Raw genomic sequence first — 24,735 nt, 5'->3', positions numbered from 1 at the left:
GGCAGCTTTCCAAAAGGTAAAGGGAATGGTGATGTCAGACACTGTACTCACATTCTGATCCACGTCATCCGGGGAAGCTTGCCATGCACTGTTCAGGATGCCAACATGTCTTGAACACAACCAGAGCTGTCAGAACCACTTCCTGCAGTCAGAGTCAACTTCTACAACCACCACAAAGGAAGCCCCAGAACCCAAGATTGCTTCACAATCAGAAGTCTCTCCTACCAAGCAGTGCAATCCCTTGTCAGGAAAGACGTTATCTCACAAGAGTAAGAACTCACTGATTAAATCTTTAGGCCTGAATGGGACAAGTTAAAATGATGTACAGGGAGAGCCAGAGATAGATGTATTCCATACTGAGTTGCAGTTTAGAGCTAAGCAGGGAGAGAACTGTGTATTTAATATTTCAGCGTTATTTGAGTAATATTGTGAATACATTTGATTAAGCATTCTTTGTTTACATAATGCATTGCAGATTATATGTAAAAGTATGTAAATTACATGTCACCATGCCACTACACCATATTTGCACTTCTCGCTAAAAAGTAAAACCAAGAATCACACAAGTTATTCCTGGCTCTGTGTCTTCTTTTGAATTAGTTTTTGTGTTTCAGAGTTCTAAGACAATACTCATCACTGAAAGCCTTGTTAAAATGCATCATAGTGACAATCCACAAAGGGCGGGGGGGTGCTGGGGGAATATCTACTGCTGTCACAGCACTAGCTTTGAAAATTGCATCTTGTCATTGGCAGTACTGCAGCCTTTCCACATAGCTGGTTATGATCTTGTGCATCTGCCTTTATCTTGTACGTTAAACATATTCAAGATCATTGAATATATTGGCACAGATGAAGGTCCCCTAAAAGTTCTTAGAAAGCAGAGTTTTCCCAGCCCCACCCCAGATCCCAGTCCAGAAGCTAATTCTTATATCTAAATAGAGCCCAGATTGAGTAGAATGTTAGAAAGTACTTGAATAAAAACCTATATTTTTCTAGATGTTATATTTCTGAGCATTTCACAAGAGATGCAGAGGGGAGATAAGAATTATGATGAACAGTGATCAACATGAAATGTTAATTCTGAGAGCTCCAGAAAGTTCTGTTTTTATTTCCCCTGATCAACTCTCTTTGTAAATATGGACTTCTATATGGCAATCAAAAGTCCATTTATAAAACAATGCAGTCAGAGAACTAGGAAGTTCATTCAATAGCCTTCGAGTGAGAAAGTGGAGATGTGAAGACAATGAAAATCTGATTTTGGAGTTGAATGGGGTGAGAAAGTATTGTGATGGACTTGGATCACCAACTCTTGATTTGGCTTTGCTTAAAAAGAGGTTGATGACATCTGAGAAAGAGATTTTAAGACCATAATGTCCTGTATCAGAATATTGCTGCCAAAGGCAATTAAATGGAGCTGGCAATGAAGAGATAAAAACTTAGGTGTTGTATTAGGTGAGAGGTGGATAATTGTTTTTGCTGAATGTGTCCAAGATGCCCTGTATTTTCAGGGCATCACTGGGACTTGCAACTCTTTGCAAATGGAACATACAATCAAACAAAGCAGACAGTTGAGAGAGATGGAACACATGTTATAGTCTGTAGTAATATTCCAACATCACTGGCTCAGTGCACATACGGGTAGTTACCAATACTTTCTGTACAAAAATGAAGACTTACTATAGATTTCAATGTAAATATTTCCATTTCATTTTTTTTTCTTAACAGCTATTATAACACTGACCAACGAACAGTATAACAGACAAATATTCTCCCAAAAAGCGATTAAAAAGTTTCACTCACTGTACCTCCCACTCATCTGAGATTGTTACAAATGTTAAATTCTTTTGCTGGCAGTGAGTTTAAAATTTCAGCTTTTTCCACTGTTTCCAATGGAGAGTTGAACTTAATTTAAAAAAAAATATGCTTGCTGATGTCTACTGGAGATCCCTTCACATTTTTAACAAACAGGTTCTCTAAGCTTTCTACCTCACTAGGGTAAACCAAGTGGCTTTCAGTAAGATTCTTTCAACTCAATTGCCTTGAATTGCACAAGTGTATTGAGCTACATGTTTGAATAGCAGGGGTTGTGGGAGAAGCAGCAAATTCTCTTTTAAAATGGTGGCATATTCTTTTAAAAGCAAGTATTTAGAACAACTTATTCTTTCACCTTAATTGCTAAGCACTGAGGCAAACACATTCATGTTACTTGCTCTGTATCCCCGCCATGATAAAGATGAGCAAAATGTGTAGAGAGGCCACTGTTTTGTTCAGATGTTATGGAAAAGAATAGTAAAAGGCTTAAAACTGAAATAATCTGGCACTAGATTTATAGTAACTGTTTTATTGTCAGTATTTTCACATTTTCCCTTTCTTTCTCTGTCCTTCATATCAGTTAGATTATTAGGTGGTATCACCCAAAAAAAAAAATTACTGCCCAAATCTTCAGTACTGAAATCAGATTTTAGATACAATTTTTAAAAAATTAAAGCCTCTTTATAATGTGTAATTGAAATTATTTTGCATACAGCTCAGTTAAATGGCTCACATGCTTTGTGCACGTTACCCTTTGCCAAGCAGACCACGGTGCTGTAGGTAAAAGCAGATATAATAGTTTCCTAAAGCTTTTGAATTAGTCCCAAACAACCTTGTCATCAAGATAAAAACAACTTACTCAATGTAACATAAAATCTGTCAACAGTAAATTGCCAACATTGACTAACTGCTGATAAATATGAAAAATCTGAAGAACCACATTCTCCACTTTAGACAATCAGAACTTAGAAGATACGGTACGAACCTGTGCACATTGCTCTTAATACTTTTTAACTCACCAATTTCCCTACAGCATCAATTACTATTTCAAATAGAAAAACAGGCAGCTGAAGCAACATTTTGAAGTGGTTACAGTTATCACATTCTTGTCTTCCAGCAACCCATAATTAAGTAGAGTAAATAATTTCAAATCTGTTAGTTTAAGTTCAGCTGAGATTATAGCAAGATGATTACAGCAGAGACACCAACCATAACATTTTTTCCAGCCTGGAAACACACAAAATGCTGGAGGAACTCAGCAAGTCGTAGAGCATTTATCGAGGGGAATAAGCAGTCGATGCTACGGGCTGGAAAGGAAGGCAGAATAAGGTGGGGGGGGAGGGGAAGGAGTAGAAGCTGGCAGGTGAGGAGGGAAGCGGGTGGGGCAGGAGGGGGAAATGAAGCGAGAAGCTGGGATGTGATGGGTGGAAAAGGTAAAGGGCTGAAGGACTTTGAAAGGAGAGGAGAGTGATCAATGGGAGAAAGGGAAGGAGGAAGGGCACAGACAAGTGAAGAGGCGAAAAGGAGGCAGAATGAGGAAACGGGAAGAAATGATCAGAAGTTGCTGAAATTGATGTTCACGCCATCAGGTTGGAGGCTATCCAGCTGGAATATGATGTGTTGCTTCTCCAACCTGATAGTGCCCTCATCATGGCAGTACAGGAGACCATGGATCGACATGGCAGAATGGGAATGTGAAGTAGAATTAAAATGGTTAGCCACCGGGAAATCCCACCTATTGCGGACAGAGCGAAAACACTCAACAATGTGGTCCCCCAATTTATGTAGGGCCTTGCCAATGTAGACGTCACCGTACTGGGAACACCAGGTCCAGTAGATGACCCCGACAGACTCGCAGGTGAAGTGTTGCCTCACCTGGATAGACTGTTTGGAGCCCTGAATGGCAGTGAGGGAATAGGTGTAGCACTTGTCTGGGTTGCAGGGATAAGTGCCAGGAAGGAGATCCGTGGGGAGGGAAGGAGGGACAATCGAGTCATGGGGAGCATGATCGCTGTGGAGAGTGGAGAGTTGGGGAGGAGGGGTGGAGGGAAAGATGTGTTCACTTGTAGGATCCCATTGAAGATGGCAGAAGTCACGGAGAATTAGATACAAAGGGTTGTGGCATGGTAGATAAGGACAAGAGGCAGTGGTAAGATGGGGTGAGGGCAGATGACTGGAAAATGGAGGAACTGGGGGTGAGGGCAGTATCGATGGTAGAGGAAGGGAAACCCTATTCTTTGATGGAGGATAACAACTCAGATGTTCTGGAATATCCTGAGAACAGATGCGACAGTGATGGATGAACTGAGAAAAGGCAATAGCTTCTGAGGTATAGTCAAGTTGGCTGTGAATGTCAGTAGGTTTATAAAAGATATCAGTAGACAGTTTGTCTCCAGAGATGGAGACAGAGAGAGATCGAGAAAGGAGGAAAAGGTGTCAGAGATGTACCAAGTGAATCTGAGGGCAAGGTGGGAGTTGGAGGTAAAGCTGATGAATTCCACAGAAGCACAAAGCAACGCAGAGCAGAAAGAATTGGGGAGTGTTACAAATGAAGGATTGGAACATAGACTGTTCCATGTCGTCAACAAAAAGGCAAGCATAACTGGGGCTCAGACAGGTGCCCATGGCTACATCTTGGGTTTAGAGAAAGTGGGAGGAATCATAATAGCAAATGTTGAGTGTAAGGACCAATTCCGCAAGAGGGAGGAGAGTGGTGGTGAAGGGGAATTATTTTTTTCTGATTACAATAAAACAGGTTTGCCTTTGTAAACAGTAAATCTCCCTGCAGTATTTACATTGCCTTAAGATTAAAATTATTTCTGATTCAAGTGGAATATCTATAACTAAGGATTAATGGTTACCTTAAATATGGTAACAGTGGAAATTTCTAAAGCAAAGAATCTTTATTGACTACTTTAATTCAGTAATAATTTTAATGATGTTTAAATCTGTATGCTTGCTTATTATTCAAGTACTATTTGAGTTCAGTGCCCATAATCTAGACAAATTTATTCATAAACTTTGCCAACACAAAATAAGTACTTTTAGTGTCTTCAGCATAATCCCTTCAAGTACTGTACCCATTTAATTCTTCGGCAAAAAGTCCCAGATCAAAAGGTAGAAACAAGGCAGAGATGGGAAGTGATGAGACTGATAATCTTTCCCAAAGTTCAAATGGTATTAAGCATGCCTAGTGCTGTACAACACCTGTGTGTAACATGCGCTCATAGACCTTAAAACATTATAGGGCCTTGGGATATGTAAATAGACGTATCATAAATCACATCTAAAGAGAAAAATTGAAGTTTGAGCAGATTATGAACAACGTTGTATCATAGAACAGGTTAATGTCCAATCATGACCCTTCTCCCCATCATTTTTGCCAGCTTTTCCAGTTGTCTTTGCATCTCCCTTCACAACTGGAAAACCAATGGCTTAGGAGCAGAATTCAGATGAAGAAGAATAAATTTTGATTAAAGAAACTGGTTAAAGCCGTCAAGCATCAGGAAGTATTCTCAGGCGACAATTTTGAAGATACTCCCATGTAACAGAAAGTGCACAGACTCTCTTAGTAAATTTTCTTTGCGTACAGGATTAAATACACAAACAGAATCCAAATGGTGGAATAATGTTTGATAGAGGATTGTCTAAATACAGTGAAAAAATCTAGTTAACTCGATAGAACATTAACCAACATATAAACTTCACTGTACCAAATCACATTATTCACCAAATTCTTAAATCTGTCAAAAATATTAAGCATAGAACTCTTTTTAAAAAGGGACCAGTATTCTGTCTGAGACCCTAGTACAGATGAGAAATACAATATGCTGTTCTTTTGCTCCTTGTTATGCTGTTTTACCACAGATTACAGAAGTTAGCATGTTTCTTAACAAAGGGAGATCTTTCTTTCTAACAACTGCTGAAATAGGGCATTATTCATTGTTTTTAATTCATTTTCTTTTGTGCTTGCCAGGTGCTGGTCACAACTACGGTTCAGCCATAGTGATACACAAAGTCATAGCTGCTGGGCTCCTTGGGAATGGGAGGAGGTGCCTCTGGAATCTGTATGTTCTCCAGGTCCAACAGCCGAAGTTTAATTTCCATACTCAGCAGAGTATCCAGATCATTCTTGGTCAGTTCACTCGTCATTTCTTTCCCCAGAAGGGCATTTAATCCATCAGTCCAGATACAGTACTGTAGAGCACACAAATAGAATGTTAAAAAAAACATTTTAAATCTTTCCACAACAGGAGGTAGTTTTGAAACAGCAGACATCCCACCTCTCCCGGAAGTTCCGGGAGTCTCCCGCATATTGATGGCAGCTCCCTGACACCTGCAAATTATATACAATATCCCGGAAATTGATTTTTTTGAGAGGGAGAGCGAGAGCGGGAGCGGGATCGAGAGCAAGAGCGAGAGCGAGCATCCTGATAGGTCTACTTAGCACAAAGAGAGACCAATCAGTTTTCTCTGTGGGCGGGCTTTACAGTCGACCTCTGTCTCTCCATCAGTTCAGTTTCGTGTCCTGCACCGCCATGGCAAAGTGTTTCAGAAAATATATAAAACACACTTCACCCCAGACTACACTAAAGTGTACTCCTGCTTAATAGGGGTCAAAAATAATGACAGTGTTGCTTGCTGTTCTGTTTGCAACAGTGACTTTTCTATTGCCTAGATGACTGTAAAAGACATGTTGAGGTGAGTTTAACAGGTGTCATTCGTTCATTAGCATAGCTAACGTTATTTAAACTAGCTGGCTGGCTGTTAAGGAGCTACGCTATTGATGTCCTACTTGATGAGGCCAAACTCCCTGTAGGCTTGCTTAAAGTTGTAATAGAATAAACATGATAATATAAGTACATACTTTAATGTCATATTTTCTGCATATACCCAACTTGGTTTACAGATTAGACAAAATCACTAAACAAAGTATTACATACACCCTTGGAGGTCGACGGGGGAGGGGGGAATATGGGGTTGCGGGGGGTGGGGGTGCTACCTCCCTGAAATGAATTTTTGCAGGGTGGGATGTCTGAAACAGCGAACCTTGTTTTGTCACCAGGTCATTTCTGACTTGTCAGGAATTCATGTGGGCAAAGATTCCAAACAAAAGAAATATTTAGTCAACTTAAAAATGGGATCTGAAACCTTAAAGGCGTGCAGTTACAATGATGGAAGCAAAAACAAAACTGCAGATGCTGAAAATCTTTAAAAAAAAACAAAAAAGCAATAAACTGAGCAGGCCAGGCAGCATCTGTGGAGACAGAACCAGAGACGATGTTTCAAGTCAATGAGCAGATAATTGTAACCTAAAATTCACTCATCACAGTTATTTCCTACCATCTCCTCCAACTTAAAATACAAACCCCATTTCCAGAAAAGTTGGGGTATTTTCCAAAATGCAATAAAAAGAAAAATCTGTGATACGTTAATAACCGTGAACCTTTATTTAACTGACAAAAGTACAAAGAAAAGATTTTCAACAGTTTTACTGACCAACTTAATTGTATTTTGTAAACATACACAAATTTAGAATTTGATGGCTGCAACACACTCAACAAAAGTTGGGACAGAGGCATGTTTACCATTGTGTTACATCACCTTTCCTTTTAATAACACTTTTTAATCGTTTTGGAACTGAGGATACTAATTGTAGTAGATTTGCAATTGGAAATTTTGTCCATTCTTGCTTGATATAAGACTTCAGCTGCTCAACAGTCCGTGGTCTCCATTGTCTGATTCTCCTCTTCATGATGCGCCATACATTTTCAATAGGAGATAGATCTGGACTGGCAGAAGGCCAGTCAAACACAGCACTCTGTGTCTACAAAGCCACGCTGTTGTAGCCCGTGCAGAATGTGGTCTGGCATTGTGCTGCTGAAATAAGCATGGACGTCCCGGGAAGAGACGTCGTCTTGATGGGAACATATGTTTCTCTAAAATCCTAATATACGCCTCAGAGTCAATGGTACCTTCACATACATGCAACTCACCCATGCCGTGGGCACTGATGCACCCCCATACCATCACAGATGCTGGCTTTTGCACCTTTCACTGATAACAATCTGGATGGTCGTTTTCATCATTGGTATGGGGAACTTGACGCCTGTTTTTTCCAAAAACTAGCTGAAATGTGGACTCATCTGACCACACGGTTTCACAGTCTCTCGGTCCATCTGAGATGAGCTCGGGCCCAGAGAACTCGCCGGCGTTTCTGCATAGAGTTGATGTATGGCTTCCTCCTTGCGTAATACAGTTTCAAGTTGCATTTCTGGATGCAGCGACGGACTGTGTTGAGTGACAATGGTTTTCCGAAGTAGTCCCGAGCACAGGTGTCTATAATTGTCACAGTAGCATGACGGTTTCTTAGGCAGTGCCGCCTGAGGGCTCGAAGATCACGCGCATTCAACAGTGGTTTCCGACCTTGCCCTTTACGCACTGAGATGTCTCGGAATTCTCTGAATCTTTTCACAATATTATGTACAGTAGATGTTGAAAAACCTAAATTCTCTGCAATCTTGCATTGAGAAATATTCCTTTTGAACTGACTAACAATTCTGTCACAAATTTTGACACAAAGGGCTGAGCCACGACCCATCCTTGCTTGCAAAGACCGAGCCTTTGACGGACGCTACTTATATACCCAGTCATGATACCTCTCCTGCTACCAATTAGCCTGCTTAATGTGGAGTCTTCCAAACCGGTATTACTTGAATATTCTGTGCACTTTTCAATCTTATTTTAACTCTGTCCCAACTTTTGTTGAGTGTGTTGCAGCCATCAAATTCTAAATTTGTGTACGTTTACAAAATACAATTAAGTTGGTCAGTAAAACTATTGAAAATCTTTTCTTTTTACTTTTGTCAGTTAAATAAAGGTTCATGTGAATTAACACATCACAGATTTTTGTTTTTATTGCATTTTGGAAAATATCCCAACTTTTCTGGAAATGGGGTTTGTACAATTCCCTTTGCATAGTTCCAGTTTTAACAATAGGTCTTTTAGCTGAAACATTGACTTGGTTTCTCTCTCCACAAATGCTGAGTTAATTTGTGTGCTTTCAGAATTTCTGTTGTCATTGAAGTTCCAACCATCCTTTTTATTGGAATGGGATTCACCTGCCTCTCCTTTTCAGTTCTTAATAAATGCTCTGTATCTAAAATCTGCATGCAACTTCTCATATGTTGGTGTTTGTGTTTCCAGCATCTGAGCTTTTCTGTGTAGAATTAAGCTGTGAACTTTTGGAATGTTTTGTAACTACTTGTCAGCTATGCCAATTTACTTTAACCAAGGTTAGCTTCATAATATTAACCAAGGACACATTAAGACTGAGGTAACTTGTTGCATGCAAGCTACTCCTCTTTATTCCTACAGAATGAAACTTTCAGTTATTGTCTTAAAAAAAAGCTAGTGGTATACAAGATAATGAGACCCCAGGGCTGAAATGGCTAGCATGAGAAGGCATCGTTTTGAGGTGCTTGGAAGTAGGTACAGAGGAGATGCCAGGGGTAAGTTTTTTTATGCAGAGTGGCGAGTGCGTGGAATGGGCTGCTGGCGGCGGTGCGGAGGCAGAAATGATAGGGTCTTTTAAGAGACTCCTGGATGGCTACATGGAGCTTAGAAAAACAAGAGGGCTATGGGGAAGCCTAGGTAGTTCTAAGGTAGGGACATGCTTTGTGGGCCAAAGGGCCTATATTGTGCTCTAGGTTTTCTATGTTTCTATGCTTCTCTGTTACTTAGGACTCTTCCATTTTGGGCAAGTCTTCTTCTAATCCTATCAGTCTCTTTAAACTAATTGTAAGTGGATAACTACCAATATTTAGTATACCCAGCAGAAGCAGAGTCATACAGATCCCGAGGTAAGATTAGGAGAAGGAATCCCACTAGAACGTCAATTCAGTCACCTCTGCTGAACCAGTAAATGTATAGATTCTGGAAAATGGTAAATTTAGACTTTACAGTATTGCCATAGTGAGGCTTGTTAAAGTTCAGACACAATTAGTGACCAGCCAAGCATATCCTACAAAAACAACGAGTCAATGAAGTTGTGCTACACCATTTGCATGAGAGAAAGTGGTAAACTGATATGGTATCTGGGGAAGGAACAAGGGAAAACTACAATAAAAGTGAGAATGGCAAATGCTTAGAACATGACAAATCAATTCCTAAGCACTTTTTAGGCAGCACTTCAATAAGACTAAATTTTCAGGTATTATTTGTTATATGCCAAGTTGAGGATAACATGTTCATCATGTTCATTCCATTGGAAATGAGTTTTGCTCTTCAAATGCATATTCTGCCAGGACATGCACTGAACAACAAACACATCTCATTAATGAAAGTCAAAAGACCGTAAACTGACCTCATACTTGTTCGGAGCAATAAAGTTCAGAGCCTCATCAGGATCATGTAGGATTGAGAAAGCCAACTCTTGGACTTCCTGGAAAAAATGGAGAAGGAAAGAGTGAAGACAGTAAACAAACTTTGATATAGAAAAAAAAGGTTCAATTTTGTAAACTTTGTATTTTAGATCTGGTCCTACAATAACTTTGTAAATCAAACAGCTGATGTCAGTTTTTCCAAACATAATGAAATGAAGGACACCATAATTGTGTATTATTATACTTGCACAATGATTGGATTAAATACAGTTTTGTCCACGAGGATCTACAAATTACTACAGTAGGGTGTTGTACAATACCTCTGCTGTGTATTAAAATATACATAAAAAATACAGTCTGGCTAGAAAGTGTTAAATCGCAATTTTGAGATGGGTAATGTATATTTGTGTAAATATACTGTCTATTATATTTGCACACTATATTCATGCTTATACCCATATAGGATTATATACATGTTGGAGTCCTGACAGAAAATAACCTGCTATCACCACAATGCCGGGGACAGAAGTGACAATTATATGCAAGGTTCACAATACAGTAAAATAATGAAGTAACCCTGCTGTTCTATAAGCCATCAGTGCTACAACAACTAAAATACTATATGTGATTCTGGTTATCATCGCACATAATTATGAGAAGGTTACAGAAATAGAGAATAATCTAGAAGATTATTTATTTAGAAAATGAATGAAGGCCTTTCTGACCCACCGATTTAACCCCAGCCTAATCACAGGTCGATTTACAACGGCCAATTAACTAACTTAATGTGTACACCTTTGTACTGGGAGAGGAAACTGGAGCACCTGGAGGAAACCCACGCGCAAACGGGAAGAACATACAAACTTTCTTATAGAGGACGCTGGTTTTGAACTCCAACGCCCTGAGCTGTAATGGTGGCGTGAAAAGAATAGGTTGTAAGTAGTGATAAAATAAATCAGACGCTCTTGCTGGAAATTATATGAGAAGACTACATGATTACTGCTTTTTATGATTCTAAAGGGACTTCATTACGTAAATGACAAGTTATTTTACCTTGTTTACGGATAGTAGAATGATAAGACAAAGCCTATGCTTTGAACTGTTGGAAGTGTACAGGCAGTAGGGAAGGGGGAAAGGTAACTGAATTCAACTTGAATTGAAAGTAATATTTGAGTGAACATGACAAATCAATGAAATGGGCTTCATGGATTGAAGCAGTTGGTGTTGATTAATTCAGATGTAAATGAATAAATTTTTTTTTAAAAACAGGGAGTAACATTTTGGGATACACTGAATAAATTAAGGCGTGATTTATGTTTAAGTATAGAATGCTTGGCAAGAAAGAGTTACACATTCAGAGCTCTCAACCACTGACTTTCCTGTCCTCATGATTGGATCTGATGTAGACCGATTGCTAAAGATTGCTATGATCAGTCACTGTCATTACCATCATGATCACAAAACTCCTCGGGTGGTAGATAGCCTGGGTAATGATCGTTAGATGAACAATTGCTATGTTAGCGTGTGTTAAGCATCCACAATGCACCAATGCAACAGATTACAAATAGTTTAAATATACCTTGTTTTGTTTTAGGGCACTCTTCTCTCTCATATGGGGACAGTCTTTCCCAGTTACCACAGCTTTGATATCTGCAACAGGAACTAAATAAGGAGGAAGAAATAGCAGGGTAATGACCAAAAGGTATTGTGGAATCTTAAAACACACGCAGCAGCCACATTTTTTTTAGGTACAGGAGTGGAACCCAACGTGGTCTTCAGCTTCTGTAGCTCATCCACTTCAAGGCTCAAAGTGTTATGCATTCAGAGATGCTCTTCTGCATAACCATTGTTGTAACATGTGGTCATTTGAGAAACTATTGCCTTCCAGTCAGCTTGAACCAAGTCGTCCATTTTCCTCTGACCTCTCATGGAAACAAGGTGTTTTTGCCCACAGACCTGCTGCTCACTAGGTGTTTTTTTTTGTACCATTCTCTATAAACTCTGGAGACTGTTGACTGGAAAATCCCAGGAGATGAGCAGTTTCTGAGGTACTCAAACCACTCCATCTGGTATCAATAATCATTTTACAGTCAAAGCCACTTTTCTTCCTCATTCTGATGTTTGGTCTGAACATCAACTGAACCTCTTGACCATGCCTGCAAGCTTTTATGCATTGAGTTGCTGCCACATGATTGACTGATTAGATATTTGCATTAACAAGCAGGTGTGCCTGACAGAGGCCACTGAGTGTATATTAGTGATGACAAAAGTATACTAGTAAACAGTAAAATATAATCAGTATAATTTCAGATTCACACTAGACAGTTCTGAGTCAATATCTTTAGTTGCTCTTGTAAGCAGATTTAATACACTGATCAGGTGCTAAATTTTACTGAGGGCATAAAGATAATTTGATTTAAGGTTGTAACAATAAAGCCCTCTAGTTATAGGAACAGGGTATTTTTAATTTCACCTGCCATATGAGACAGAAGGAATTAAACTGAGGAATGACAGTTATTAAACAATATATTTTGTGCCTGTTTTTACAGAACATTTCCTGATGATATTAGAGAACATCAGGTTCAGAGTGAATGGAAAGAATGACATTATCATTAGTGTGTAAAACAAAAAGTACCGGGGAAATTAATAACACTAAAAGTTGATGATCCACAACTCATGAACAAGATGACACATCACAAGGTGCTGAGAGAGGTGTTTTTGTAGTTAGTGGATGCACTGGTTGTCATCTTAAAAATAATTCCATTTATTGTAGAATTGTTACTTTCTTATCTGTGTGAACCAATATAACCAATATTAATTAAAAAACGAGTGAGTGAGAAAATGGAACCTATTAGTCTGAAAGCAATATCAAAAAATTCTAGAATCTATTACTACTAGGGCACATAGAAAATAATAATTAGATTGGGCAGTCATCATGGAATTAGGAAAGAAAAATTATGTTTGACAGGTCTGTTAACAGACTTTTGAGTTGTAACTCAATAGGTAAGGAAAAGCATGGCTGTTTTGGGCTTTCTCCCATTATCTTGCAGCAAGATTTTAGACTTTAAGACTTTTGATAAGGTGCCATGTAAGAAGCTATTAGATAAATTAGAGCACATAGGAATGGCAATAATAACCAGCAAAAATTTGTCAAAAGACAGAAAACACAAGAGAGTGCATCAACTGGAATCTGGAGCAACAAACGATCTGCTGGAGGAAATCAATGGGTCAAACTGCAAGGGAAGAAAAGAAATTAGGTTATTAGCGCAAGAGTAAACAAGTGGGGTCCCAGCCAGATTGGAGCTGGGCCCCAGCAGTTCACAATATACATGAATGATTTAGTTGAGGGCACCAGGAGCAATATAATCAAGTTGACTTGGAGTGTAGGTGACGAGGATGAAAAGGACTTCAAGGATATATAAACCGCATAGATCAACGAGGATAGACGAGCAGTGCCGGGTGAAATATAATGTAAAAAAATGTGGTGGGCGAAACAGTGGCTGAGTAGATTTTAAAATGGTAAGAGACCAAAAGTTATTGGTGTTCAGAAAGACCTGGATGAATAACTGAAAGTTAATGTGAAGGTGTTGAAAACAATTACAAGGCCAAATTATAGGTGCCTTTTATTGCAAGGAAATTTTGTACAAAAATGAACATTGTACTGAAGATATACAGGGGACTGGTGAAACTGCAATATCTAGACTATCAATTGTTCCATTTTGAGAGGGGATACTGACTATAGAGGAAAACAGCAAAATATGCATTGACAGGTTCCTGGAATGGAACAATTCTTTCTATAAGGAGTTTGAATAGAATAGATAGAATTCTCTCAAGTTTAGAAGATGATGGATCATTTCTTTTCTTTTTTTTGGCTTTCAAATGTTTTTATTGTGAGGCAACATCAGCTTAACCACAGCTGACAATGTCCTAAAGTACAATGCCTCTTTTTTTCTTTTCTTTCTAGGTCATTTCATTGAAACCTACAACATCCTTAAATGTATGACAAGGTAAATGCAAGGTTAATATTTCCCTTGGCTGAAGAGTCTAGAACCAGAGGCCAGTTAGCTCATTGCTGGCAAGATGTTGGAGTGTATAATTAAGGAAGGAATGCCAGTTATTTGGAGAAGTTTAATATAATCAATGTCAATGTAGTTTTACGAATCAATAAAAAGAAGATGGACTTGTATTCTCTGGATTTTAGAAACATAAGAAGTGATTTTATTGAAACAAAAGATCCTCAGGCGACAAAACAGGATAGATGTTGAGGTGTTTCCACTAGCTGGAGAATCTTGAAAAAAGGAATAAAGGTACAAGATTAGGGGTGATTACTTATATCTGAAATGCATAGGAATTTCTTCTCACAAAGGATGGTGACTCTCTGGAAGTGTTCCAGAGGATTATTGTGGCTGGATTACTGAAGGCATTTAAAAAGGCAGATACATTTTTGAAAATTGGGGAACTGTCAACTATAGGGAACTGTCACAGAAGAGGAGATGATTCTTCGGGCAACTCAACCATGATAATATTGGATGTCAGGCAGGCTGGAGGGGCGGAGTGGCCTTCTCCTACTCCTATGTTCTTGTATTCACTGTTCAGAAAAGTGGTTGGCCTTTCAGAATGGGGATAAGAAAAAAACATTCTTCATCAAGAGGTTGTTGAATCTGCCAAATTCATAATCATAGAGGGCTGTGGATGCTCTGTTGCTAAGTATATTCAAGATGGGGATTGAAGTTTTTGTTTTTGCAGGAATGTTGTGCCGAGGTAAAAGGTTAGCCACTGTCTTTTTAAATGGCTGAGCAGTTTCATTAACTAGAGTAACTTGAATAAAAGGATATAGATACAACATAAGGCCACAAGACCCAGAAACACAACTAGACCATTTGGCCTATCGTCTGCTTCACCATTCAATCAATGCTGATTATTTTCCCCATCCTCCTGCCTTCTTGTTGTAGCCTTTGCCATCTTTAATCAAAAACCTATCAACCTCTGCTTTAAATATACCAAATGACTTGGCCTCCACTGCTGTCTGTGGCAATGAATTCCACAGATTCACCACACTCTGGCTAAGGAAATTCCTCCCTCATCTCCATTCCTTCTATTCTGTGGCTGTGGCCACTTGTCCTAGACTCTCCCACTAATAGAAACATCCTCTCCATGTCCACTCTATTTAGGCCTTTCAATATTTGGTAGGTTTCAATGAGATCCTCCTTCATTTTTCTATACTCCATTGAGTACAGACCCAAAGTCACCTCATATGTTAACCCTTTTGTTCCCAGGATTATTCTTCTGAACCTCCTCTGGACTCTCTTCAATGCTGGCATATCCCTTCATTTTTCATTTTTAAAATCTTTTTTTATTAGTTATTATTAAAGATCAACAAAAAATACATTAAGGTAATCAAGTCAATATGTCAATATGTACAATGAAGAATTAAATTAGCAAATAACTGATTAACAAAGCTAAGCAATATATCAATAATAAGAAAAAATAAAGTGTTAAGAATATTTTTTGGAAGAAAAAAGGAAAGGAAAAAAAAAACTACTAAGAGAAAAAAAAACCCAACTAACTAAAAAAAAGGGGAAAAAAAACCCATTGGGATCACAACCCTGGAGCTATACGTCATACAAGCTTCCATAAAAGAAAAACCTCAATCCGCCAACTCAAATCCATCTAAACAAAAATCGGAAGGAAACCATATTAATTAACTTAAATCAGGTGACAGTAGTGGGCAAATGAACCCCACCTTTTCTCGAAATCAAATCGAGGATCAAAAGTTCGACTTCTGATTTTCTCCCAACTAAGACAGTATCCCTTCTTAGATATGGAGCCCAAAACTGCTCACAGTACTCCAAATGTGGTCTGACCGTTATTAGGGATGATTATTGTCACATGTACCATGATACAGTGAAATATTATAGTCACTGTTTCCTGGTACATATGATACTGTGTAATAATGTGCATACTGCTTAGACAGATCAAATCACTACTTAGTTCATTTCTTCGCACAAAGGGTGGAGAATCTCTGGTTGTCTCTATCCCTGATGATTATGGAGCCCAGATGACCTCCTTTTGCTTCTATTCTATATGAAACAAACCACAGACCGTAGTGAACACTTTTCCACCCATGTAATTTTTTTGCTTACTTTTTTCCTGCAGTGACTCAAAGGCCACTTCACCTTGTGGGTTCTCATCCAGATCTCCATAATGTAAGACTTTATGATTGAGAGACAGCCGACAATACCAGAATTTATCTGTGGAAAATAGAGGCAAAAGGAAGGAAAGAATTATAGGGATCAGAATGAATGATAACGGCATACAGAACTTGTCTTTAACCACACCACTCCCAACAGTAACTACAGTTAAATCGGGGATTACTGGACGGTTCGGCTTGCTGAGCTGGAAGGGCCTGTTCTGCTCTGCGTCTCAATCAATGAATCAATAAACAAACTGATACCTTGCCGCCTGCGATTGCTAATTTTGCGGAAGCTGGTGCCCTCACAAAGTCGGTTCAGGCGCTGCTGTTTGATCAGCTCCATCACCTCGGGCTGAATTTTCTCCCGCAGCTCACTGAGAACAGAGATTGAGGTCAGAGGTCAGAGGTCAGCGTAAACGGTTGAAGCAGACGTACTTATTCACATGACACGCATAGGAAGAAAAGTCTTTGACCAGTGGGCCTTTCAAAACAAAACCACACCAATTAACAAAATGCTACGGACTATCCACACATCATCTCCAGGTCTGTTGCTTTGTGTCCTCATTAACATGCTCTAATGACGTCCACATCAAGGACCACTTCTCTCAATGAAAACAAAAAAGGAACATGACATAAATTGCCATTAAGAACCAATTGGATAAATGTAAATCTGGCCATTTCTTGAAAGGCAAATTCTAAGAACCTAAAGCTACGTCCAGACCGGATAATTTTGAAAACACCGGTTTCACGTAAAAACGATAGGCGTCCACACCAGGCATTTTTGAAAATACCTCCGTCCACATTAAAACGGGTATTTGGGCGAACCTCCTCTGACTGGGCATGCGCAGGACACATCTACAGAATTCACCTGCTTTGACGAGTATGCCCGACTCCGACAGTTTGGACCAAGCAACAGGTGATGGCTGCGACGTGTTTGGTGTGGAATCTCGCCGTGAAAGACTTGGTGCGTGTTTGTCCAGTTACAGACTAGAAAAACTTAAAAGGAAATTGTCAAGTGACAGCTGTTGACTCTCGCGCAGGAGGACTTAAAACTGAAAAAACAAATACTGGAGTGTAAGGAGGCAACTGACAGGGAGTTCGCGGACAGTATGACCCGGCTGACGACTAACATTGAAAAACTAACTAACTCTGTTGCAGAGGGATTTGCAATGATGGGGAATATGATGGCTCCCCCCCAGTACTTTTCACCGCCACAATACCAGCCTCACAGCCACTACAATAGCTACACAAACGGACACACAGATCCCCGGGTGGCCCCACCAACATCCTTCCCGCTCCCACAGAGAGGCCACCCTGGAAACACTTCCTACAGTCATCACACATCAAAGTTGCTGGTGAACAGTTGAGGTACAGTTGACATTTCAGGCCGAGACCCTTCATCAGGACTAACTGAAAGAAGAGCTAGTAAGAGATTTGAAAGTGGGAGGGGGAGAGGGAGATCCAAAATGATAGGAGAAGACAAGAGGGGGAGGGATGGAGCCAAGAGCTGGATAGGTGATTGGCAAAAGGGATATGAGAGGATCATGGGACAGGAGGCCCAGGGAGAAAGAAAAGGGGGAGGGGGGGAAAAAGCCCAGAGGATGGGCAAGGGGTATAGTCAGAGGGACAGAGGGAGTGAGAGAAAGAATGTGTGTATAAAAATAAATAACGGATGGGGTACGAGGGGGAGGTGGGGCATTAGCGGAATTTAGAGAAGTCAATGTTCATGCCATCAGGTTGGAGACTACCCAGACGGAATATAAGGTGTTATTCCTCCAACCTGAGTGTGGCTTCATCTTTACAGTAGAGGAGGCTGTGGATAGTCATGTCAGAATGGGAATGGGATGTGGAATTAAAATGTGTGGCCACTGGGAGATCCTGCTTTCTCTGGGGGACAGAGCGTAGGTGTTCAGCAAAGCGGTCTTCCAGTCTGCATCGGGTCTCGCCAATATATAGAAGGCCACATCGAGAGCACCGGACGCAGTATATCACCCCAGCAGACTCACAGGTGAAGTGTTGCCTCACCTGGAAGGACTGTCTGGGGCCCTGAATGGTGGCGAGGGAGGAAGTGTAAGGGCATGTGTAGCACTTTTTCCGCTTACAAGGATAAGTGCCAGGAGGGAGATCAGTGGGGAGGGATGGGCGGGACGAATGGACAAGGGAGTCGCGTAGGGAGCGATCCCTGCGGAAAGCAGAGTGGGGGGGGAGGGAAAGATGTGCTTAGTGGTGGGATCCCGTTGGAGGTGGCGGAAGTTACAGAGAATATGTTGGACCCAGAGGCTGGTGGGGTGGTAGGTGAGGACCAGGGGAACCCTATTCCTAGTGGGGTGGCGGGAGGATAGAGTGAGAGCAGATGTGCGTGAAATGGGGGAGATGCATTTGAGAGCAGAGTTGATGGTGGAGGAAGGGATGCCCCTTTCTTTAAAAAAGGAGGACATCTCCCTCGTCCTGGAATGAAAAGCCTCATCCTGAGAGCAGATGCGGCGGAGACGGAGGAATTGCGAGAAGGGGATGGCGTTTTTGCAAGAGACAGGGTGAGAAGAGGAATAGTCCAGATAGCTGTGAGAGTCAGTAGGCTTATAGTAGACATCAATAGATGAGCTGTCTCCAGAGATAGAGACAGAAAGATCTAGAAAGGGGAGGGAAGTGTCAGAAATGGACCAGGTAAACTTGAGGGCAGGGTGAAAGTTGGAGGCAAAGTTAATGAAGTCAACGAGCACAGCATGCATGCAGGAAGCAGCGCCAATGCAGTCATCAATGTAGTGAAGGAAAAGTGGGGAACGGATACCAGAATAGGTTTGGAACATAAATTGTTCCACAAAGCCAACAAAAAGACAGGCATAGCTAGGACCCATACGGGTGCCCATAGCTACACCTTTAGTTTGGAGGAAGTGGGAGGAGCCAAAGGAGAAATTATTAAGAGTAAGGACTAATTCCGATAGACGGAGCAGAGTGGTGGTCAAGGGGAACTGGTTAGGTCTGGAATCCAAAAAGAAGCGGAGAGGTTTGAGACCTTCCTGATGTGGGATGGAAGTATATAGGGACTGGACATCCACGGTGAAAATAAAGCGGTGGGGGCCAGGGAACTTAAAATCATCGAAAAGTTTAAGAGCATGAGAAGTGTCACGAACATAAGTAGGAAGGGATTGAACAAGGGGGGATAAAACTGTGTCGAGGTATGCAGAAACGAGTTCGGTGGGGCAGGAGCAAGCTGAGACAATAGGTCTGCCAGGACAGGCAGGTTTGTGGATCTTGGGTAGGAGGTAGAAATGGGAAGTGCTCTTGGGTAGGAGGTAGAAACGGGAAGTGCTCTTGGGTAGGAGGTAGAAACGGTCATAGTCATAGTCCTACAGTCATAGTCTCTTCACCGATGAAAGGGACGACAGCTACAACTAAATGCAATAAGGCTTGTTACTGGGCAAAAGTGAAACTTGCTGTTACCTCATTTGTTTGCCTTTACTTTTGCCATGTCTTTCTGAATTATTTTGCTGTATTTAACATGTGCAATAAAACAAGTTTTATTGAAACATAAGGATGGAGATAAAGGGAAAGGGAGAAGTAAAGTTAAGAATGACAGCAGAATCAACAGAGCAGAAAGCTCAAGAAGGGATCGTACAGTATGGCCAAGTGAAATAGGAATTGATATGGGAGGTGAGGGGAGTAATGAATTAAAAGTATTATATATGAATGCACGGAGTATAAGAAATAAAGTGGATGGGCTTGAGGCACAGTTGGAAATTGATGTTGTGGGAATAACAGAGACATGGCTTCAAGTGGACAGGGCCTGGGAAACGAATATTCAAGGGTATACGTTCTGTCGAAAGGACAGACTGATGGGCAGAGGGGGTGGGGTGGCTCTGTTGCTGAGGAATGATATTCAGTCCCTTGCGAGGGAAAACATAGAATCAGGAGACGTAGAGTCAGTATGGAGAGAACTGAGAAATTCTAAGGGTAGAAAGACCCTAACGGGAGTTATCTACAGGCCCCCAAACAGTAGTCTGGATGTAGGGTGTAAGTTGAATCAAGAGTTAAAATTGGCATGTCGCAAAGGTAATGCTACAGTTGTTATGGGGGACTTCAACATGCAGGTAGACTGGAGGAATCAGGTTGGTACTGGACCCCAAGAAAGGGAGTTTGTGGAGTCCCTCTGAGATGGATTCTTAGAACAGCTTGTACTGGAGCCTACCAGAGAGAATGCAATTCTAGATTTAGTGTTGTGCAATGAACCGGATTTGATCAGGGACCTCGAGGTAAAGGAGCCATTAGGAGGTAGTGACCATAATATGATAAGTTTTAATCTACAATTTGAGAGGGAGAAGGGAAACTTGGAAGTGTCAGTATTACAGTTGAACAAAGGGAACTATGGTGCTATGAGGGAGGAGCTGGCCAAAGTTCAATGGAACAATACCCTAGCAGGGATGACAGTGGAACAGCAATGGCAAGTGTTTCTGGGAATAATGCAGAAGGTGCAGGATCAGTTCGCTCCAAAGAGGAAGAAAGATCCTAAGGAGAGTAAGGGGAGGCCATGGCTGACAAGGAAAGTAAAGGACAGTATAAAAATAAAAGTGAAGAAGTATAACATAGCAAAGATGAGTGGGAAGCCAGAGGATTGGGAAACTTTTAAAGAGCAACAGAAGGTAACTAAAAAGGCAATACGCGGAGAAAAAAAATGAGGTACGAAGGTAAACTAGCCAAGAATATAAAGGAGAATAGTAAAAGCTTCTTTAGTATCTGAAAAGGAAAAAAAATAGTTAAGACCAAAATTGGGCCCTTGAAGACAGAAGCGGGTGAATTTATTATGGGGAACAAGGAAATGGCAGATGAGTTGAACAGGTACTTTGGATCTGTCTTCACTAGGGAAGACACAAATAATCTCCCAGATGTAATAGTGGCCAAAGGACCTAGGGTAATGGATGAATTGAAGGAAATTTATATTAGGCAGGAAATGATATTGGATAGGCTGTTGGGTCTGAAGGCTGATAGGTCCCCAGGACCTGATGGTCTGCATCCCAGGGTACTTAAGGAGGTGGCTTTAGAAATCGTGGACGCATTGGTGATCATTTTCCAATGTTCTATAGATTCAGGATCAGTTCCTGTGGATTGGAGGGTGGCTAATGTTGTCCCTCTCTTCAAGAAGGGAGGAAGAGAGAAAACAGGGAATTATAGACCGGTTAGCCTGACATCGGTGGTGGGAAAGATGCTGGAGTCAATTATAAAAGATGAAATTACGACACATCTAGATAGCAGTAACAGGATCGGTCTGAGTCAGCATGGATTTACGAAGGGGAAATCGTGCTTGACTAATCTTCTGGAATTTTTTGAGGATGTAACTATGAAAATGGACAAGGGAGAGCCAGTGGATGTAGTGTACCTGGACTTTCAGAAAGCCTTTGATAAAGTCCCACATAGGAGATCAGTGGGCAAAATTAGGGCACATGGTACTGGGGGCAGAGTATTGACATGGATTGAAAATTGGCTGGCTGACAGAAAATAAAGAGTAGCGATTAACGGGTCCCTTTCGGAATGGCAGGCGGTGACCAGTGGGGTACCGCAGGGTTCAGTGCTGGGACCGCAGCAGTTTACAATATATATTAATGATTTAGATGAGGGAATTAAAAGTAACATTAGCAAATTTGCCAATGACACAAAGCTGGGTGGCAGTGTGAAATGTAAGGAGGATGTTATGAGAATACAGGGTGACTTGGACAGGCTGGGTGGGTGGGCAGATGCAGTTTAATGTGGATAAATGTGAGGTTATCCACTTTGGTGGTAAGAACGGGAAGGCAGATTATTATCTAAATGGAGTCAAGTTAGGAAAAGGGGAAGCACAACGAGATCTAGGTGTTCTTGTACATCAGTCACTGAAAGCAAGCACGCAAGTACAGCAGGCAGTGAAGAAAGCTAATGGCATGCTGGCCTTCATAACAAGGGGAATTGAGTATAAGAGCAAAGAGGTCCTTCTGCAGCTGTACAGGGCCCTGGTGAGACCACACCTGGAGTACTGAGTGCAGTTTTGGTCTCCAAATTTGAGGAAGGAGATTCTTGCTATTGAGGGAGTGCAGCGTAGGTTCACAAGGTTAATTCCCGGGATGGCGGGACTATCATATGTCGAAAGATTGGAGCCACTGGGCTTGTATACTCTGGAATTTAGAAGGCTGAGAGGGGATCTTATTGAAACATAAGATTATTAAGGGATTGGACACGCTGGAGGCAGGAAGCATGTTCCCGCTGATGGGTGAGTCCAGAACCACAGGCCACAGTTTAAGAATTAGGGATAGGCCATTTAGAATGGAGTTGAGGAAAAACTTTTTCACCCAGAGAGTGGTGGATATGTGGAATGCTCTGCCCCAGAAGGCTGTGGAGGACAAATCTCTGGATGCTTTCAAGAAAGAGATGGATAGAGCTCTTAAAGATAGTGGAATCAAAGGTTATGGGGATAAGGCAGGAACTGGATACTGATTGTGGATGATCAGCCATGATCACAGTGAATGGCGGTGCTGGCTCGAAGGGCCAAATGGCCTACTCCTGCACCTATTGTCTATTGAGTTACTGGGCAAAAGTGATTTTATTTTTACCTGAGTAAAGTGAAACTTACAATTTTCCTTTTTTGGCCTTAACATTTTCACGTCTATGCCAAACATAAGCTACAACTTAAAAATTACATTTTGGAAGTAGTGACAATTGCATCTATTGAATGTTTGCACAAGCAATACATTAATAAAGCACCTTGTTAAATGTATAAAACATGTCTGCATCAGTGTTATCTTGTATTTCCATACAATGTTACATGAGGCTGTTACACATCTATTGTCAGGGAAGTACCTGCATAAACAGGTAAACCACCTTCATACAAGCAAGGATAGAAAACAGGGCAAAGTGAGTATCACACATCCAAGTTGCTGGTGAACGCAGCAGGCCACGCAGCATCTCTAGGAAGAGGTACAGTCGACGTTTCAGGCCGAGACCCTTCGTCAGGACTAACTGAAGGAAGAGTTAGTAAGAGATTTGAGAGTGGGAGGGGGAGGAGGAGATCCAAAATGATAGGAGAAGACAGGAGGGGGAGGGATGGAGCCAAGAGCTGGACAGGTGATTGGCAAAAGGGATATGAGAGGATCATGGGACAGGAGGCCCAGGGAGAAAGAAAAGGGGGAGGGGGGAAAAACCCAGAGGATGGGCAAGGGGTATAGTGAGAGGGAGAAAAAGAAGAGAGAGAGAGAGAGAAAGAATGTGTATATAAATAAATAACGGATGGGGTACGTGGGGGGAGGTGGGGTATTAGTGGAAGTTAGAGAAGTCAATGTTCATGCCATCAGGTTGGAGGCTACCCAGACGGAATATAAGGTGTTGTTCCTCCAACCCGAGTGTGGCTTCATCTTTACAGTAGAGGAGGCCGTGGATAGACATATCAGAATGGGAATGCAACGTGGAATTAAAATGTGTGGCCACTGGGAGATCCTGCTTTCTCTGGCAGACAGAGCATAGGTGTTCAGTGAAACGATCTCCCAGTCTGCATCCGGTCTCGCCAATATGTAGGCCACATCGGGAGCACCGTTCGCAGTATATCACCCCAGCCGACTCACAGGTGAAGTGTCGCCTCACCTGGAAGGACTGTCTGGGGCCTTGAATGGTAGTGAGGGAGGAAGTGTAAGGGCATGTGTAGCACTTGTTCCGCTTATATGGATAAGTGCCGGGAGGGAGATCGGTGGGGAGGGATGGGGGGGGGGGGCAAATGGACAAAGTGAGTATACTTATTTATTCAGTAAGCTATGGGTCAAAGTACTTGGTGAGTACATTTCTAACTCTTCTGGCTTCAGTCTTGTTGCCGTCTATTCTGAAATTGTTAGGTTGTATGGGGGGGGGTGAAATTAAAGTAGACAATAAAGTAAATAACACATGCATGAAGCCATCCGCCATTGTTGTTGTGGCGTTCAGGAAAACAATGAAAAGCCGCGCTGCCGCCACCATCTGTTCCGGCACGTCTTGACCGCGGTTTTGAAAAGAGCCGGTTACCCCGTACACGCTACACCAGCCATTAGACGCTTTCAGATTTATTCAGTCTGGAGAGCGTTTTTGAAAAGCTCCGTTTTCGGGGGGAGGAAAACGCCATTTCAGTGTGGACGGAGGATCAAAACGAAGAGAAAAAGCTTCGGTTACGGATTTATCCGGTCTAGTGTGGACGTAGCCTAAGAATCTAAGGCATTCACACACAGGACCTTTCCCAAGCGGGCATGAAACAACACATATAATGTAATACCCATTGAACAGACATCCATTTAAATGTATTCCTTTCATTGTTCTGGGTGAAAAATGAATGCTAGGAAACTCCCTGATTTTCACATCTATCTG

At 41.3% G+C, this 24,735-nt stretch overlaps 1 protein-coding gene across 5 annotated transcripts in view; it reads right to left on the bottom strand.

Moving 5' to 3' along the window:
- Nucleotides 1–1,335: 1,335 nt before the first annotated feature.
- The window catches only part of LOC134342912 (engulfment and cell motility protein 2), a 218,360-nt gene continuing 194,960 nt past the window's right edge, over nucleotides 1,336–24,735 (bottom strand). For 2 of the 5 annotated variants that reach the window (XM_063041597.1, XM_063041598.1), the window contains 5 exons: nucleotides 16,651–16,763; nucleotides 16,340–16,447; nucleotides 11,776–11,858; nucleotides 10,178–10,255; nucleotides 1,336–6,009 (listed from right to left, as the gene is read on the bottom strand). In XM_063041597.1, coding sequence (XP_062897667.1) covers nucleotides 5,809–6,009; nucleotides 10,178–10,255; nucleotides 11,776–11,858; nucleotides 16,340–16,447; nucleotides 16,651–16,763 — 583 coding nt within the window. In that variant the 3' untranslated portion in view covers nucleotides 1,336–5,808. The remainder of the gene's footprint in view (nucleotides 6,010–10,177; nucleotides 10,256–11,775; nucleotides 11,859–16,339; nucleotides 16,448–16,650; nucleotides 16,764–24,735) is intronic. The other 3 variants (XM_063041595.1, XM_063041600.1, XM_063041599.1) reach the window with 2 other exon arrangements.

The sequence above is a fragment of the Mobula hypostoma genome, chromosome 2, assembly GCF_963921235.1.
Source record: "Mobula hypostoma chromosome 2, sMobHyp1.1, whole genome shotgun sequence".
NCBI classification, from domain to species: Eukaryota; Metazoa; Chordata; class Chondrichthyes; order Myliobatiformes; family Myliobatidae; genus Mobula; species Mobula hypostoma.
This window is presented reverse-complemented; position numbering and strand designations above follow the sequence as displayed.